General features: G+C 34.4%; 4 protein-coding genes across 6 annotated transcripts; all 4 read left to right on the forward strand.

The window, feature by feature from the left end:
* Positions 1 to 1,085: 1,085 nt before the first annotated feature.
* On the forward strand, positions 1,086 to 3,538 carry LOC114724211 (phospholipase D alpha 1; the record flags this gene model as incomplete). Its single annotated transcript, XM_028910524.1, is given in 3 exon segments — positions 1,086 to 2,492; positions 2,494 to 3,019; positions 3,102 to 3,538. Coding segments are annotated over 3 exon segments (2,370 nt in total), but the record flags the coding sequence as incomplete, so codon positions are not given.
* Positions 3,539 to 4,745: 1,207 nt separating this feature from the next.
* LOC114724210 (uncharacterized) lies at positions 4,746 to 5,345 on the forward strand. The gene is made up of 2 exons (XM_028910523.1): positions 4,746 to 4,914; positions 5,022 to 5,345. The coding sequence occupies exons 1-2, from the start codon at positions 4,746 to 4,748 to the stop codon at positions 5,249 to 5,251; spliced, it is 399 nt and encodes a 132-aa protein (XP_028766356.1). The 3' UTR covers positions 5,252 to 5,345.
* Positions 5,346 to 10,756: 5,411 nt separating this feature from the next.
* Positions 10,757 to 13,548, forward strand: LOC114724212 (uncharacterized). Of its 3 annotated transcripts, XM_028910526.1 has the most exons (6): positions 10,757 to 10,954; positions 11,550 to 11,811; positions 12,651 to 12,747; positions 13,146 to 13,212; positions 13,301 to 13,365; positions 13,493 to 13,548. In XM_028910526.1, exons 1-5 carry the CDS (start codon positions 10,946 to 10,948, stop codon positions 13,352 to 13,354), a joined length of 489 nt encoding a protein of 162 aa, XP_028766359.1. In that variant the 5' UTR covers positions 10,757 to 10,945; the 3' UTR covers positions 13,355 to 13,365; positions 13,493 to 13,548. The 3 variants fall into 3 exon arrangements, with proteins under 3 accessions (XP_028766359.1, XP_028766358.1, XP_028766360.1); XM_028910525.1 differs by having other exon boundaries at positions 10,758 to 10,954; positions 13,301 to 13,512; XM_028910527.1 differs by having other exon boundaries at positions 10,758 to 10,954; positions 11,555 to 11,811; positions 13,301 to 13,512.
* Positions 13,549 to 16,028: 2,480 nt separating this feature from the next.
* On the forward strand, positions 16,029 to 16,460 carry LOC114724216 (EPIDERMAL PATTERNING FACTOR-like protein 8). Its single transcript, XM_028910532.1, has 2 exons — positions 16,029 to 16,131; positions 16,237 to 16,460. The coding sequence occupies exons 1-2, from the start codon at positions 16,029 to 16,031 to the stop codon at positions 16,458 to 16,460; spliced, it is 327 nt and encodes a 108-aa protein (XP_028766365.1).
* The last annotated feature ends 987 nt before the right edge of the window (positions 16,461 to 17,447 follow it).

Here is a 17,447-nt window from a genome sequence, read left to right on the forward strand (position 1 = left end):
GGTGAAGATAGCAGTATTTTCGGCATGGTAATCATTTAATTAATATTTATTAATTCCATGTTTGTCTTCTTGTTGTCATTTAATTAATCTTCTTGTTTAACCCTTCTTGGAGTCTGATTTCGACAATTTTTGGCTTTTTGATTCTGCCACTGCCAGTTTTCGTCTACGTTTGCACCTAATAAGTCATCCAATACCCCATTGATCTTGTTTCATTTTCTTTTTGTCATTTCAATTAATTAGCATATCAAGTTAAGTTGTGGTTGGTTATGTTTTTATTGCTTCACGTTGATGCTCATTTTATTTACCTCTATTACCATGACTTAATTAAATCAATGAAGATTTCATTAAATTGAAAAGACAGCCACTTTTGGCTCCTTAATTATTATGTTCAATTTGATATCTTAATTATTATATATACAAAATTTTGATGCATAATAATTATTACATAAGAATTCTTTTACCAAGACTATGCATAAGAATTGAGTCCTTTAATTTATATCACACATTTTTTTAAAATTTAACCTTTAAAATTTATTTTTTCACTTTAAGTTAAAAAAAGTCATCATCACATTAGTTTATAACTTAGCTGGGTCTCATGAATAAACTTTGCTATTATAACTTATAGACACTTAAACAGTGCTAAAAGCCTAATTGCATGAAAAGTTTTTTTTATGAATAGAAGGTCATGGATTGATCCGATCTACTTATAACTTCAATTCGTTAGTGCTTGTTTCTCTAAATTAAAAAAAATAGTGTGGCTTAATTATTGTATGACCAATTAATTCATTGAATAGGTTAAGGGTTTCTGTTAAATTAGTAATATAATATTTTTTTTTAATACTCCTAACCATCTTCTTTAATTCCTCCCTTCCTCTCTTAATTAATTATATATTATTGTCAGAATATCAATAAAATTAATTTAATTTACAAAACAAAATGACAAACATGTGAAATAGGTCTTAAATATAGAACTAATATTAACTTCTAAATTAGATCTTATATTAAAAACAGAGGGAGTATTATAGATTAATACTGATTTTACTTTTAATTAAACTGGACTTCCTGAATATGGTGTGCAATTTAAGATAATTATCTCGGTGCTAATATTGCAGCTTAAGCAAAAAATCGAGGACACGGTTGGTGTAGGGAAGGGATCATCCCAAATGTACGCAACCATTGATCTGGAGAAAGCAAGAGTGGGAAGAACCAGGGTTTTGGAAAACACAGATTCCAGTCTCAGATGGCAAGAATCTTTCCACATATACTGTGCCCACGTCGCATCCAACGTCATCTTCACCGTCAAAGGCGTCAACAAGATCGGCGCCACCTTAATCGGACGAGCCTACGTCCCCGTCGACAACATCATCGGCGGTGACACCTACGATGAATGGCTCGATATCTTAAACGAAGAAAAAGAACCCATCGGCTCCAAAATCCACGTCAAGCTCCAATACTTCGACGTCACAAAAGACAGAAACTGGAATCGAGGCATTCGGAGCCCTAAATACCCAGGAGTACCCTACACTTTCTTCTCACAAAGACAAGGTTGTAAGGTTACCTTGTACCATGACGCTCATGTCCCTGAAGATTTCATTCCCAGAATCCCCCTCTCAGAAGACAAGTATTATGAACCTCATCGATGTTGGGAAGATGTTTTCGACGCAATTAGAAATGCAAAGCACTTTATATACATCACTGGTTGGTCTGTTTACACTGAGATTAAACTAGTGAGAGATGCTAAGAGGCCAAAAGATGGAGGTCACATGACACTAGGACAGCTTCTGAAAGATAAAGCAAATGAAGGGGTTAAGGTTTTGATGCTTGTTTGGGACGATAGAACTTCTGTTAGTCTGTTAAAAAAGGACGGGTTAATGGCAACACATGATGAAGAAACTGAGAAATTCTTTCAAGATACTCCAGTTCACTGTGTTTTATGCCCTCGTGATCCCGACGAAGGTGCCGGGAGTATAATACAGGACGTACAGATTTCCACCATGTTCACTCATCACCAGAAGATCGTGGTGGTGGACGGTGAGCTTCCGGGACGAGGGTCGTCCAGCAAGAGAAGAATAGCGAGTTTCGTCGGTGGGCTTGATTTATGCGACGGAAGATACGACACTGCGTTTCATTCACTTTTCAGAACGTTGGACACTGCTCATCACGATGACTTTCATCAACCTAACTTCGCCGGCGCCGACATCAACAAAGGTGGACCCCGGGAGCCGTGGCACGATATACATTCGCGTCTGGAAGGACCCGTTGCTTGGGATGTTTTGTTTAATTTTGAACAGAGATGGAAGAAGCAAGGAGGGAAGGATGTGCTCGTCTCCCATGGAGAGCTCGAGGAGATAGTTATTCCGCCATCTCCGGTGATGTTCCCGGAGGATCACGAGACGTGGAATGTTCAGTTGTTCCGATCCATCGACGGCGGCGCTGCCTTTGGCTTCCCAGATAGCCCAGAAGAAGCAGCCGACGCCGGGCTCGTGAGTGGAAAAAAACAACATCGTAGACAGAAGCATTCAAGATGCATATATCCATGCAATAAGACGAGCGAGGAAGTTCATATACATAGAGAATCAGTATTTTCTGGGAAGCTCATATGCGTGGAGCGCTGAAGATGGCGACATAAAGCCGGAAGAAATTAACGCACTTCACGTCATACCCAAAGAACTATCACTGAAAATCGTAAGCAAGATCGAAGCAGGAGAGAGATTCACGGTGTACGTGGTGATTCCGATGTGGCCGGAGGGCATACCAGACAGCGGCTCCGTGCAGGCAATATTAGATTGGCAGAGAAGAACGATGGACACAATGTATAAAGACATTGTCGAAGCTTTGGAGGCAAAGGGAATAAGGGAAGATCCTCGCAAGTACTTAACATTCTTCTGTCTGGGAAACAGAGAAGTGAAACGAGACGGCGAGTATGAACCACCGGAACAACCAGAACCTGATACCCCTTATGAAAAAGCCCAGAAAGCTCGTCGCTTCATGATTTATGTTCACACCAAGATGATGATAGGTTCGTACGAAGATTCATTATTCTTACAGGTTAATTAACTTGAGTCATAAGTAACATATGTGTATACATGTATATTGTGCAGTGGATGATGAGTACATAATCGTGGGATCTGCGAACATAAACCAGAGGTCAATGGATGGATCAAGGGACACAGAGATAGCGATGGGGGCATATCAGCCGTATCATTTGGCGACGAGCAGGGGGCCGGCGAGGGGACAGATCCATGGATTCCGAATGGCGTTGTGGTATGAGCATCTTGGGGTGATGGAGGAGTGTTTCAATCACCCAGAAAGTGAAGAATGTGTGGAGAAGGTGAACCAGATGGCTGATAAGTACTGGGAATTGTACTCAGATGAATCATTTGAAGAAGATCTTCCAGGGCATTTGCTGCGATATCCTGTGAAGATTTCTAGGGAAGGGCGAGTTCAAGAACTGCAAGGCTTTGAGTTCTTCCCTGATACACAGGCTCGTATTCTTGGTGCCAAGTCAGACTACATGCCACCAATCCTCACTACTTAATCAATTTGATGATTACTCCAGCATTCTTATCTTCTCTTCTTTTCGTCTTCTTTTATTTCATGATCATATATTATTGTGGTTTTTTTTTTTTTGGGTGTTTTGAGTTATGTCCAATAATCAAATGATGTAATTGTAATGGCGCAGGTATTAATGATTTTAGCATCTGATGTTGCAATGAAATTTAATGTGTTTTTGACTATTCGTATAGAGATGTGTAATGGGGAAAACTAATTGTGCAATTTTAGTAGTGTCAAAGACTTGAATGTTAATGTTATAGTACTTCCTCTGTTGTTATTTATAAGACCAAATTGTTAATTTTACACAAATTGAAAAAAATAATTGATATCTTTAAAAATTGATTGTTACTCTCAATAAAACAGTTTTCTCTTTTCACAAAGATTTAAACAGCAACAATGCTGAAACCTTCTAGAAAATGTCTTGTCAAAGAGCGCCAATGGTATATTTTTCTTTTGATAAATGAATATTCTCCTCGCCTAAAAACCAAATTATATAAAAGGGGAAAAATTAAATTACATGATAATACCGAAACATAATACTAGTAAGCATAACTCGGAGAAAGTAATGAAAATAAATTTTCTTGATAGATATTATTTTAATCCTAAATATAATATGTATTTTATTATGTAAATTATGTTATAAAATACATTTTATATTTAGAACTGGATGAGCATTATGTTATTTATCGTATTAGAAGATATTTGACAATTAACTAATCATTCAACATAACATGATTCTTACTTATGATTAAATGACTGAATAAATGAAAATATCATTTGAGTATGAAAAGTAAATGGCTGACGAGACGCCAATAGAATTAGAAACAACAACATTATGAATTTTCATGCATCTTTTTGCCAAATTCTTGCCAGTTTCCAAATAAGCAAAAGCAAAACCAAATTTCAAAAGCACATAGAGAAATCTCCAGATCATTGCGTCCACGCTTACGTCAACCACAACCAATGAACTAGTGCCATTTTTTCCCCAATTCCTGTAATCATCATGTGAAATTCCCATTCATTTCTTTCTGTTTCTTTCTCAGTTTTAATACTTTTCTTCCACCCCATATACTTTTCAAGCCTACCCACTTTTCTATTTATGCAAGTCTTCCTTTTCTTTGTTGAGATAATAGATTTGCTTCTCGATCTTACCGTCCCTGTTCTTGAACGTACAGCTCTGTTCTTGCAATATGACTTCCATGTCGCAGGGTCTTGTTTTAACCACTGCCATGGTTCTATCATGCACTGTGCTTTATCTTTCTTTCTCAAGTAAAATCATTTCCCCATCGTCCTTTATTTCTGGGAATTCCGATTCCCAGGACTCTAGCAAACAAAATCTACGCTCTTGCTTGTGTTCAGGTAACTGGGTTTCCTCTGCCTTTTTCCTTCTTTTGCTGATCGTAACAATCTTCATTTGGAAGAATCTTTGGTGATTGCTGTGGTAATCATTTGTGTACATGTTACAGAGGAAAAGAAAGTAGAGAGAAAGAAGGAGAAGAAGAAGAAGAAGAAAGTACAATTTGCAGATAATGTGAAGGAAGCAAGTGAAGGGCCAGAGAACGAACAGAGGGAGCAAATCAGAGCATCAAGAAGTTGCAGAGATGAAATTGAAGAGATCATGGGAATGCCAGCGAACCGAATCGCTCTGTATAATGGGATTTTGAGAGACCGAGTACGTAAGATCGAATGCTCTTAATAACGGACGTAGGAATAAGGAATCTGAAACTTTGACGCTCTGTCTCCTCTGTTTTTTTCCTTCTTCGTTTCACCCGAAAAGAGGGAAGCCTGACGACTGAAGAGCCCTGCGGGGGAAAAATAAAAATCTGTTCGTGGGGTTGTAAATAACTAAAGGACATTTTGGATTGTGTTTCTATTTGATTGTTGTCTTATTAAATGAACTCGTCTGCATTTTATTATATATTTATATTTTATATTTTTATAATTCAATAATTTTTTATTGAATTATGGCATCATTAGGCAGGTGCTGAGTGGTTCATGCCCCCTTGAATTTTTGTAAAAGTTTAACCCAATTTTTAAATAATATTAAATATGTTCGCATATTTTTTGAAAGTAAAAAAAAAAAAAATTCCTCCTGAAGGCAAGAAACATAAGTTGATTCTCAAATAATAATAATTTGATTATTTAAATTAAAAAAATTAAATAAAAGATATCGATATGGCTAAATTAGAGTGGAAACTGGTTTAGATATAATTCTCCAAGAAAATATATTCAGAAAAATGTAAATTTTGAAGCACGCTCTGCGCTCTGTTCTGTCGGTCTCTGGTACTAATGTTTTTAAACATAACTTAATTATTAAATCATTAGAAATAAAAAGAAAATCTTATTATTGTTAATCATTAACTCATACTTGCTTATAGAATCAACTTAGGTGGGAAGGTTTTTCCATACTCCTGAGAGAACTTACTTTTGAGTGCTCATAATGGAAATTCCTAGTGATAAAAAAACATAAATAATAATTCAGTATTTATTAGTTTGATGATGATTGAATCAAATCAATTTTCTCCATCATAAAGGGTATTTACATGCACCTTTTTTCTGGGAAATAATTACTTTTTTTCTGTATGAACTAACATAGATTTATGGATTATAAATTCTACATTTATGTAATTGAGATTTTATAAAAAAAGAGGGAGGGTGGCAGATTAAATATGAAAGATTTGTAGTGGGGTCATCCTTCTGATAACTTCGAATAAAGATTGAAGATTTGGCTGTCCCACCCTCCTCTTTTTCTAGATTCACTTGCTTGGACAAAGGTACCATTATTGAGTTATACTTGTGATGTCCTTTTTATAAAATATTATTCAATTTATGAAAATTGGGTTGGAAAATAAATATATGTAAACACAACTTTTTTTTTAAAACACGCTTATTTATGGAAAAAAAAGTGAATGAGTAGATAATTAATATAATATAATAAGGCTAAGCTTTTTTTTTTTTGGGTAGAGTAATAAGGCTAAGCTTTAATTAATGGGAGGAATTAAAATGAAAAATAATATTTCGTTTGGTTCTTATTATAAAACCTAATAACAATTTCACATGAAATAACAATTTAATTAGTTAAAAATAAGTATAATTACTTAGATATATTGTGTAAAAAAATTAATTCTTAAAATAAAATATATTATATTATGAAATATGTAGGAGGTCATTATAATAAGAAAATAGGAATGAAGGAAATACTAAAAATTTCAAGTAAATTGTTAGTGGACCTTATGAATAGGAACATAATATCCCTAAAAAAATTCTTTTATAATAGTATCTAGGATTAGCCTGGTAACTAAATTTATGAATACTAACACACTAACTATCTTTTTTAAGTTTTTCTTAGCAATAAGATTGAGTTGATCTCTATAATAAAACATGGCGGGTGTGTAAGTTCCTCTTACACAATACATGACTTTGAAGCCTTTCATCTCAATTAGACATTGATGGAGGGTAATTTGTGAACATCTTGACTAGCACATTTTAAATCATGAGAACTATCTAGACCTATCTTCCCAAAATTTCAACATGTCTGCGACACAAACCTAAGCATGTGTATTTTATATGTAAATAATATTACCTTTAATCCTCAATATAAGAATTATTTAACTAATTTAAGTAGATTAAGAGAATTAATTAAGGTAGCTATTTATAATAGATATGTGTTATCTTTCTTAAAATACCCTTACTAATAATGTGTAATAGCTAAAACTATTATTCAATGAAACATTTAATATATGCAACTATTATAAGGACCATATTAAAAAAATAGATAAATACAAGAAACAGAGTAAATTAAGATATTACTCCTTCAGGTTCAAAATATAAGCTAAACTTTATTCATTTAGGTTTTCAAGAAACTAATTAAAATCAATTTAAAACAATAAATGTGTAAGACATATATTTGTTTTTCCTAATATACCCTTATTAACAAAGAGAATAAGTAAAAGATGCAATAAATGAGTTAAAGAGGGAAGAGAATATATTAGGGTAAAATTGAAAAAAAAGTGAATGTTATCTTATGAAAAAAAACAACCCCTTTTAGAAAGTTTAGCTTATATTTTGAACCGAATGGAGTATAGTTATAACCAAATTAGATGTCAAATCAACTCTTATATTAAATATTAGTGATACTATTTAGAGATCGTGACTAATACCCCATGTCCCTATCAAAGACATTTCCAAGCCTTAACATTTTTATGATGTATCCATGGTAGCTTGAGATTTAACGCACCTACCAAGTACCAATAAATATTATTAAAGAATAATATACTCATTATTTGACGAATACCAGATAAAAATATAAAATTGTGTACGAAACTTTAGGAACTTCACCTAGTTAAACTTTAGGACCGGATGGATAATTAAAATGGACTTGAGGGATGGAAAGTTTCATTACTCCAAATTTATATCAATCAAACGTATTAGCTCATTTTACACAATAGCATAAATTAAAACTTTTTCTATATAGAATAATTTATATCAATATTCTTTTTTTCCAGACATACATATATTTTTATTAAAAACAATCATGTTCGACACATTGTCGGATATTAAATGTGAGTATTTCTTCTAGTAAGGATTTAAATATTGATCCATTACATTATGAGGGACTAACCTCTTCTATTAGATTTGACACTCAAAATTTTATTTTATTTCTTACTACTTTTCAAAATAAAATTATAACAAACAATTAAAAAAAATTAAGCCCAACCCAAGTCTTCCAAATTGATCAGGTGGGAGGCAGCCCATATATGGCGCAGCCTAAACAGATGGAGGAGGAAAGATGTTGACTTTTCTGTATTTTGACTAAAGGCCGTGACAGATTGGAAGTCCCATTCTTCCATCCATGAATGTTTGTTTCTGATTTTTAAATTTTGCTTGTCAAACTCATTAGTTGAGTCCAGTCAACAGCTTGCATCCAGTTTGAAATGAATAAACTATATGACAAACGTTTATTTAATTTTATATTTATAATTGATTAAATAAGTGAAAATTTCAGAAAAATACCAAAATCTTAAATCAATGACTTCAATTTCAATAATTCCAAATCACTTCATTGTACCAAAGCTCTTTCACTTAAAAAGACCAGCTCAGCATGACTGGTCACTAAAAAGCCTTGACTTTGGCTAATAAAATATAATAAATAGCTAATGAAATGAAGTACGTGTTATAAAGCATCTAATTGTAAAATTTGAAAATATGTGTTGACATTTACGAATCAACTATAATAAATAGCAAATGAAATACTTAATTAGCAAAGGGCAACACGTTTTCAAGTTTTACATTTGAATGTTTTAGGATATTCACAACATTTCAATAATTTATTAGCCAATTTGATCTTAGAAATTTCCAGCCATGGATGTCGGAGTTCTTTTGGTGGGGTAAAATTCAGACATTGAATTATAATGGAAACAAAATTATGGGAAGTAAAATTAAAATTAAATTTTAAGGAAATTAAGAGACGGCAATAAAAGGTTAATTTTTAGAATTCACTCATATTTGGGCCACACAAAAATTTATTTCATTTATTTTCTTGGCTTAAAATCTCAAAAACTTCACTTCCTTGCCTTGATTATTTTTAATTGAAAACCAAAATTTGATCCAAATGCAAAATGCAGGAATTAGCAGGAAGAAGACGCAAGCAACAAATTTATGATAAATCATATCTACTTCACTTTTTATCTGTTAAAGTCTGATTAGTTGTGGCTAAAAACACAAAGCCACTTGATTAGGTGTTACTTGTTAGAGACGGAAAGGAATGTTGGTGACTTTCCCTTTTATGTATTGGGACCTCAATTACAATTCACATTGCCTTTAAAATGTGTTCATTAAGCCTCATAAAACGCGTATATCCTTAATTTAATATTTAAAATTTTACTATTAATTAATTTAATTCGAGACATATTTACATCTACCTACTACTTTTTTTTTTATCTTAAGCAGCATATGTGCAACATTATTTACAAGTAAGCTAATATTTATTTTGATTTGATTTTAAATGTAAAAAGTTAATACAAATATTAATTATAGACATTAATAAAGTTTTAGTAAATTTATTTTGATTTGATTTTAAATGTAAAAAGTTAATCCACTTTTTTTTTACATAATTTTAATTTTTTAATAAATTGTGGATATTAATTATAGACATAAAGAAAGTTTTCATCAATATAGTAGTTTTCAATACAAATTATCAAAAGAAATATTTTTGAAAAAATCAACACACGGTTTTTTAGTACATAGCTAACTTTAGTTATATACTGGTAACTTTTTACATATGAGATAAGAGATGCTTGTTACCCCATGCCTTGGTTGTAAGATAAGTTGTAACAGTGTATTATTAAGCGCTTGTTTCTAAAATTTTTGTACAGTAGAACATAAAAACACCCTATAGATATTAAGGGGGTATTTGGGTAGTAGGAAAAATATTTTTTAAAAACACTTTTTTGTAATTCGAGATAAACTCCTCTACATATTTATTTTGTATACCGTAAAAATATTTTTAAAGCTATCGTTTTGATTCCATCCAAATATCTTCTAAATAACAAACGTTAATAAGTGAGTTTTTTAATAAATTTAATATTTTATATTCAACTAAAAAATTAAAATGGAAAAAATAATTGATATATAATCTTGTGACACAGAGATCGAAATTTGTCTGTGAGTTAGAAGGAATTAATGATAAATAGATTAAAAAAAAATTTTGGTGAAGAAGAGATAAAAATTTTGGCACATTAAATATGTAATATATAAATATTATTTTTTATGCTAAGTTAATTAATATTTAAAAACCAAATAGTTGACTAGTTTGATGCTAGAATGGAAATATACATTTTTTACCAACTACTGCATTATTGTTATGATTATAGTAGTAGCTAATAATTAAATAGCAGCTTGGTCAAAAAAATAGTAATTAAATACAAGGCGGTAATTCAGAATCAGAATCCCCCCCACTTGCCTTTTCATGCTTTGTCCATTTTTGCCAGTAAATCCCAGCGGAGGAGAAGAGGAAGAGAAGGCGAAGCAACAATCCAATCCAATCCAATAATTATCCAAAAAGCCACCCTCGTCTACGTCTTTCACATCACAGGGGAAGCTATCGATTTCAGCAGCGAAGAGTCCGTATTAATACGATACAATTTCAAAGGCAAACTTCTGATTCTTTTCCCACGGTAACCCAATCGCTTCTTCGTGTCTTTTTGATTCGCTCTATCAATTCTCTTTTCCCTGCTTTTTTCCTCTTAATCATTTTGGTTTTCAATTCTCAGAATTGCTCGCGCTCTGATTTTTCCCCCCTTTCTTGGAGTTGGGAGTTGGCTTCTTGCTATTCTATCTCCGCCATATCCCTCAGTCGATCTTACTTGGCTTTTGGTATCTCAGACACTGAATGAATGGGGTACGTTTTCGATTCCAATCCTGTCTGAATAAGTCAAAATTATCTGTATTTTTGCTTTTTATTTTTATTTAAGTGTGTGCGTGAATCTATAATCCTTTTGCCTTTTCATTTTGTCATAAAATATATGCAGAAGAATGCTTTTTTCCTGAATTCTATAGAAAATTGATGTTTTAGTTATGGAAAATAGACAAGCCTAACCCAATTTTGTGATTAAATTATTGGTAATCAGAGGACTTGTAGAGATAAGCATGAGCTCTCATGAGCACATTCCACTCCTTATCCTCCCAGTAGAAAATTAGTATAGAGTACACTGTCACATGCGGTTCCCGTTTCATTTACTTACAGGTGGTTTCTAAGCATAGTCCGCCTTTTGTTGATTGGTTGGTGCTAAATTCGGACTTAATCATAACTTGGTATTAATTTTATCATTGGTAAGATGGATGCGGAACAAAACTTAGGCTTATTCATAAGGCATTCCAGTACTTGTGAAACTTTTAGCAGTTATAAGACTTCTGTGTCTGAATTTATGGTGGATGTTTTAGACCATCATAAAGTATATTGTGATGCATAACAGAATTTAATGCCATTGTAACAGAGCAGTGGTTGTCTTGGTTGCCATAAAAAACCAACGGTTATTAGCACAGTTGATATGCCATCAAAAGGGTTGGCAATGCAAGGTAAGGCTTTGAAGAAAGCCAGTACATCAGAGGATTTCTGGACCACAAGCACACATGACATGGACAATAGTGCTGTTCTGTCACAAGGAAGCATCTCATCAACCAGTGCGACAAACCAAGCGCTAGATCCTCATGGTGCTTCTAGCAAAATCAGTAATCCTGCTGAATTTGTAAATCACGGTATGGTTCCTTGCTTTTATTATTGTTCAGCCTGAGCTACTTTGTTAAATTGTTTTGGATACTTTAATGTTGATCTGGATTAAAGAAAATTATGACAAAAAAAAGGACAAAACTGGTATGCATGCTGTAATTATTTTCTTGGACATGAGCGGTGATAGCTAGAAGATGATAACCCTATAATTAAGTTACTGTCCCTTTTCCTTTAGTGAGGCGACTGGGGGTTGCTGCTTCCATATTTGGTGTTGCTGTGGCTGGAAAATGCAATGTTGTGGCTAAAGAAAAGTTAAATTAGTGAGACGTGATGATTAAGCTAAGCTTTTGCCAGAAGTTGTACTTTTATCCTGGTGTCTTTATGCTCTCAGTGCCTGCTTTTCTTTTTTGGGAAGATGGATTCTTATATGACTCATCGTTATGCTTAATTATTTTTTTGTTTTTGAACGAGCCGTCATGCTTAATTATTAAGTCCACCTCTTTTTCTAGGTCGGAATAGTACTTTTCGTGTACTTTTCTTTTTAGCCACGTATGGTTCATATTTGACCGACTAAAGTGTTGCCTCCTTTTCCCTGTTCAAATGCTTTCGGTGACTGATTCTTCTTCTGATCTAAAATTGTCTTTTTATTACTGACCAGGTTCCATGGCATCTTTAGTCAAATTTGCATTTTCCCTTTAACAATCTCTATGACTTTTTATATTCCCATCTTACCTTGTATTTCATTGATTTTGGAAAATAAGGTAGCGGTGCGATGGTTGGTTATTGCTCTTGCCTGTTCTTATAAAAAAAAATATTTGGATGGGAGAAGAGAAAGCAAAACCAAAATTATTTGGTTATTTTCTTGCAGGTCATATTCTTTGGACTCGGACTCGGCAACGTTGGGTAAGAAATAATAGATCTCACAATCAGAACCAAACCAAACGGCAACTGGATCCTAAATTAAGGTAAATTACCCAAGGTTTTACCATAGAAAGGCCAGTCCACTTCTTTATATTTAGCACGTAGCTGACTGGTAGTTAAGTCTTGATGAGATTGTACCTTAGGAGAAAAGAGAAAGCTACTCTTGTTATTTTAAGGCTATGCTGTGGAAGTATTAGTTTGCAGCTGAATGGATCATGGCTGCTTATGTAAGGAGCATGTTTCCATAACGTAGACTTCCCAAATGGCATATTTAGATCTTTTACATTAGTATTTGCATTGCAAAAATATTACAGTGCCAAAATATTACAGTGCGGTAAATAGGCTGATGAATTTCTCTTTTGGGATCAAACTCTGTGAATTTGTTTATTGTTTCTCGTAAGCCGTATAGTCTGTACTTGGGCTAAGATTCATGTTAATGCAGTTGGAATGCAACGTATGAAAGTTTACTTGGGAGCAACAAGCCATTCTCTCAGCCAATCCCTCTTTCTGTAAGCATCTGATTCTGAACTATGAACCTGCAAATCACTCAAAAATTCGTTTTTGTTTTTGAGAGATTTCTCATTTTCATATGAACAGGAAATGGTAGATTTTCTGGTGGACGTCTGGGAACAGGATGGCCTATATGACTGAGGCATCAAAGAGTAGGGGATTGTTGTTTCCTGTTTGGTTAGAGTAGCTATAGTAAATTTCACTTTCTTGCTTCTGTAGAAAGAGAAGTTTGGGCAACCTCCACAAAATTATATTTATACCTGATTTAATTGATGACAGGAGGCAAGTTTTCTTTCATATATTTCTTCCATTTTTCTCGAGGCTTGCCGAGTAGCTGACTAGCCGTAAATCGTAATCCTGCACAAAACTGAAACCATGAACAGGACAGCACTGCATTATCGTAGAAATTAATAGGAGGGAAGTTTGTCGAACTTAAAATTATCATGTTCAACTGGAAAGTATCTTATAGATCCCGTGCCCTAACATACAAAGTGATTATATGATAATTAAGCATGCTCTGTACCACTAAATTATGCGCAATGATTTTGTTCTTTACTTGATAAAGATGATCATATCAAGTATATAAAGGTCGGGTGTGACTTTAGACTTCACCCAAATTAATTAAGGAAGCGACATGGGGATCATAGATTTGGTTACAAGGGCAAATTTGTGAAATAATTTATTTTTAAATTGCAAGTAAAAACCAACCATAATCCTTCCGTCCTTGGTATTTCAATAATTAAAGGTCTTCGATTATTATTAATACATTCCCAAGGTCTGCAATTCTCGTTTCCTTCTTATCTTGTAGCGGGCATGGCCACCGAAAAACAGCTCGGGCCCCTCAGGGCCCCATGGGGTTCCATATTTGACCGCAGCCTTTGAACTTAAAAGTCCCAGATATGTCGGCCAACAGTAGTCCCACTTTTTTCCTCCAGGCAATTTAAATTTGAGAAGATTCATTTAGTTCTCGGATTATGAAAACTGAGGAACATAAAGTAGCTGAATTTAGAGGTGGTATGAAGAAAAGAATGGATTCACAGTGAAACTGTGATACATATAAAAGCAGGATTTACTCAGAAATAGTGAGCCCGAACTGAATCTGATAATTTAGCATTAAATGACAAGAAAAGAACAGAGGAGTGAGCAGGAAGAAGCAGCACTAATGACGCAAACAAAATGATCCCAACAGTATAGGGCGTGGATGGAGGAGGAAGACGTGGAAGAGAAGATAAAGTGTCATTTCATTATCACTATTGCGATCCCATCATCTTCTTCGTCCGTACACAACCTCCCTGGCTTTTGATCATACTAGTACCCCCTCCACCGTCCGATCTCATCAATCCCCTGCTTCTGTGTTCCCCCGCTTCCGGAGCTTCCTTTTGTCCTCACATGCTTCCCTATATCCTCAAGCTCATACTTTACTCAAACATGCATACAAAAATTCTATACAAATTCAAAATTCTTTCCCTATGTACGTATACGCAATCACGCACGTCGTGTTATTATATACCAAAAGAGTAGGTTTAATTTAATACAACACACACACACACATAATATTCACAGAGAGAGAGAGAGTGAGAGTACACTCAATAGTTTGGGAACTCTTGGGAGATGATCAATGCAACTGTTTATATAGACTATAGAGTTCGGTGGCAGAAGAAGGTCCAAAATTTGCAGAAGAATCAGGGACTAGTACTTGATTAATGTATGTACAAAGTGGTTGTTACATTGTCTAATTGCTATCTAATTCTTGAAATTAGCAAAGAATCAGTTTTATGTACTTGGTTTAAATACTAAGGTTTCGCTAATGAAAGTGCTGGAAAAGTGCTTCTAGCTGGTTTTATATATCTATGTGATGCTGTGAGGAGAGAGAGCAGAGAGGCACAGAGAGAGAGAGAGAGAGGCATCTTTTAAGTAAGAGGGCTGCAATGAAAACTTACCTTATAAAGAGTGTGCAAAATAACATTGGTATTTATTTGGCTATATGGTAATAAAAGTTGACATAGATATATTGTTTTTTAACAGTCACATGAGATACAGTAAAGAGCCTGACTTGTAAAAAGCTTCAAGTAAATAAAGCAAGTTCACTGAGATTCCGCCAATAATAGTGGAAAAAAACTACTATTTACCATTTGTCCTTCATGCCCCCCCGCCCCCCAAAAAAGAGAGTCTTTCAAGCCACACTGACTGCAATAAATTAATCGCTATATCTTTCTCACACAGCAAATTATAATTCATTTGATTTGATAAAATATTTCAGGAAAAAATTCTGATTTCTATTATTTTCTGAGATTTTTCAGTCATAATATAAATGGTGAAGAATCCTAGATATTTTGATGGCAATTTCTGTATATTTCTTTTGTTCAAGCAACATGATTTGATGGGAAAGGTAGAGGGAAAAGACAAAAAGGGCACTTGATCAAAGCCAAGGGATCACACAAACACACACATATTAATAGTGTGCTGAGCCAATTACTATTGAGCAACAATCCAAAGTCAGATATCACCGTTTTCCCAAAAGAAGACTTATAAAGCTTTGCCCATTTTCACTGTTGTATGAATGCAGATTTCATTGGTGAAGCAGCCATGGAATCAGAGCAGTGTCTCTCCCTCAGGAAACATAACCCTCCACTCACTTTCTCTAACACATTTAATACATTCACTCCCTTCTCTTCTTCTTCTTCACCACCCGCTCCGTCAATCACATTTCAAAACACACTTCACTCCCTTTCACTGCTACACAAACAATACTTGTTCTCCCTCAACACACCACCACCCCCATATCAGCTTTAATTCTTCACAGTAACTTGCACTGATGGCTCTATCTCGCCCACATCCACCAGCATTATCCACAGTTGCAATAATTTTCACTGTGGCTTTCATCTGTTTCCTCACAGTTCTACATCATCACAGTTCAGGTAAATTAAAAAGGCCACCCGAATACTGTTTACTGGTTTAAATATATGGCTCAGTAATGTTGCTTAGTACTGTTTCTGGGTTTTGATGATGATGATGATGAGCAGTGATGGGTTTGGAGGAAAGCAAGAAGGTGATAGGGTCGAGGCCTCCGGCTTGTGTGAACAAGTGCAAAAAATGTAGGCCTTGCATGGCAACTCTGGTGGTTCCTCGTCATCAAAGAACTAAAAAGAAGGGTTTCAGTCTGCAAGTGGTGCCTCCTGGGGACGATGACCCTTATTACCTCCTCTCTTGGAAATGCACATGCGGCCATAAGCTCTTTCAGCCATGAGCACTGCACGTTCATGGAACTTCTCTCTCTTGGATATGTTTCTCTCTTACTTCTGAGCTGCTTTGGTACGGCTAAAGATGTTTAAAACTAGCTAGCTAGAATATCTATTACAGATATTCGCCATAAACATTTTGATTTATAGTTTTTCCATTGCAGTGATATATATCTATCTATAGATATACATATTATATATTCTGTTGTAAGGACTCTAAATATTATCTGCTGCTTAATTCAGTCCTCCTCCTCCTCCTCCTCCTCCTCCTCTTCTTACTACGTTTATCACACACTTTACAAATAACCAAGAACACTCTTTTGGATATGCCATCTTGGTCGTTGGATTATATATGCTTGTGGGTGACTGTGAACAACCAAGTTACATAAAAAGACAGAGCTTTACATGACATCCAATATCATATTCCCCACGTGGAAGTGAATCGGGTAGGGACATATGAATCATTTGTGTCTTTAGTTGAAGGTAACAGAGATTATATACAGGTAACAATAAAACATCATCACTTTTGACGTATGTCTCACAACAATTGGAATCTCACGGTGTTCATGTTCAGGTTGAAGTTATAGTACGGTGGTTATAATTGGTTGCAATCATTCCAGGTGGCTGGGTTCGACCACGTTGGCTTCTCTCTCTCTGTTTTTTTTTTTTTTTGGCCCTCTCTTCACAGATGCTGCAAGAAGTAAATCTTTTATTTGCGTATAAAATAATGCGGCCTTTTCTTTCACTTGGATACTAATCGAGGGTGATCTTATTATCCCTGAATGATTTAAAATTAAAAAGAAAAATTGGAGTTTTGAGTTTTAAGCTTGGATAAGACAGAGGTGATTTAAAAGGGGAAGAAATGAACTAACGAAGACAGACAAATTGAGAAGCATACACATCCTGTTGATCATTTTCCTTCTACTTCCAAAATACTTTTTCCCTTCTTAATACAACTAAATAACTAATTTACACATACTAAAAAAAATTTAATT

Source organism: Neltuma alba, unplaced genomic scaffold (genome assembly GCF_004799145.2).
Source record: "Neltuma alba isolate B1F8T4 unplaced genomic scaffold, ASM479914v2 tig00012179_pilon, whole genome shotgun sequence".
Classification (NCBI taxonomy): Eukaryota; Viridiplantae; Streptophyta; class Magnoliopsida; order Fabales; family Fabaceae; genus Neltuma; species Neltuma alba.

What these genes read in the sequence shown, in the direction of transcription:
- LOC114724212 (XM_028910526.1), top strand. An exon ending in TGCTGAATTTGTAAATCACG is followed by an intron (nt 11,812 to 12,650) that starts GTATGGTTCCTT and finishes ATTTTCTTGCAG; the next exon opens with GTCATATTCTTTGGACTCGG. An exon ending in CTCAGCCAATCCCTCTTTCT is followed by an intron (nt 13,213 to 13,300) that starts GTAAGCATCTGA and finishes TCATATGAACAG; the next exon opens with GAAATGGTAGATTTTCTGGT.
- LOC114724210 (XM_028910523.1), top strand. Translation starts at nt 4,746, where the DNA reads ATGACTTCCATGTCGCAGGGTCTTGTTTTAACCACTGCCATGGTTCTA. An exon ending in ACGCTCTTGCTTGTGTTCAG is followed by an intron (nt 4,915 to 5,021) that starts GTAACTGGGTTT and finishes TACATGTTACAG; the next exon opens with AGGAAAAGAAAGTAGAGAGA.
- LOC114724216 (XM_028910532.1), top strand. Translation starts at nt 16,029, where the DNA reads ATGGCTCTATCTCGCCCACATCCACCAGCATTATCCACAGTTGCAATA. An exon ending in TCTACATCATCACAGTTCAG is followed by an intron (nt 16,132 to 16,236) that starts GTAAATTAAAAA and finishes GATGATGAGCAG; the next exon opens with TGATGGGTTTGGAGGAAAGC.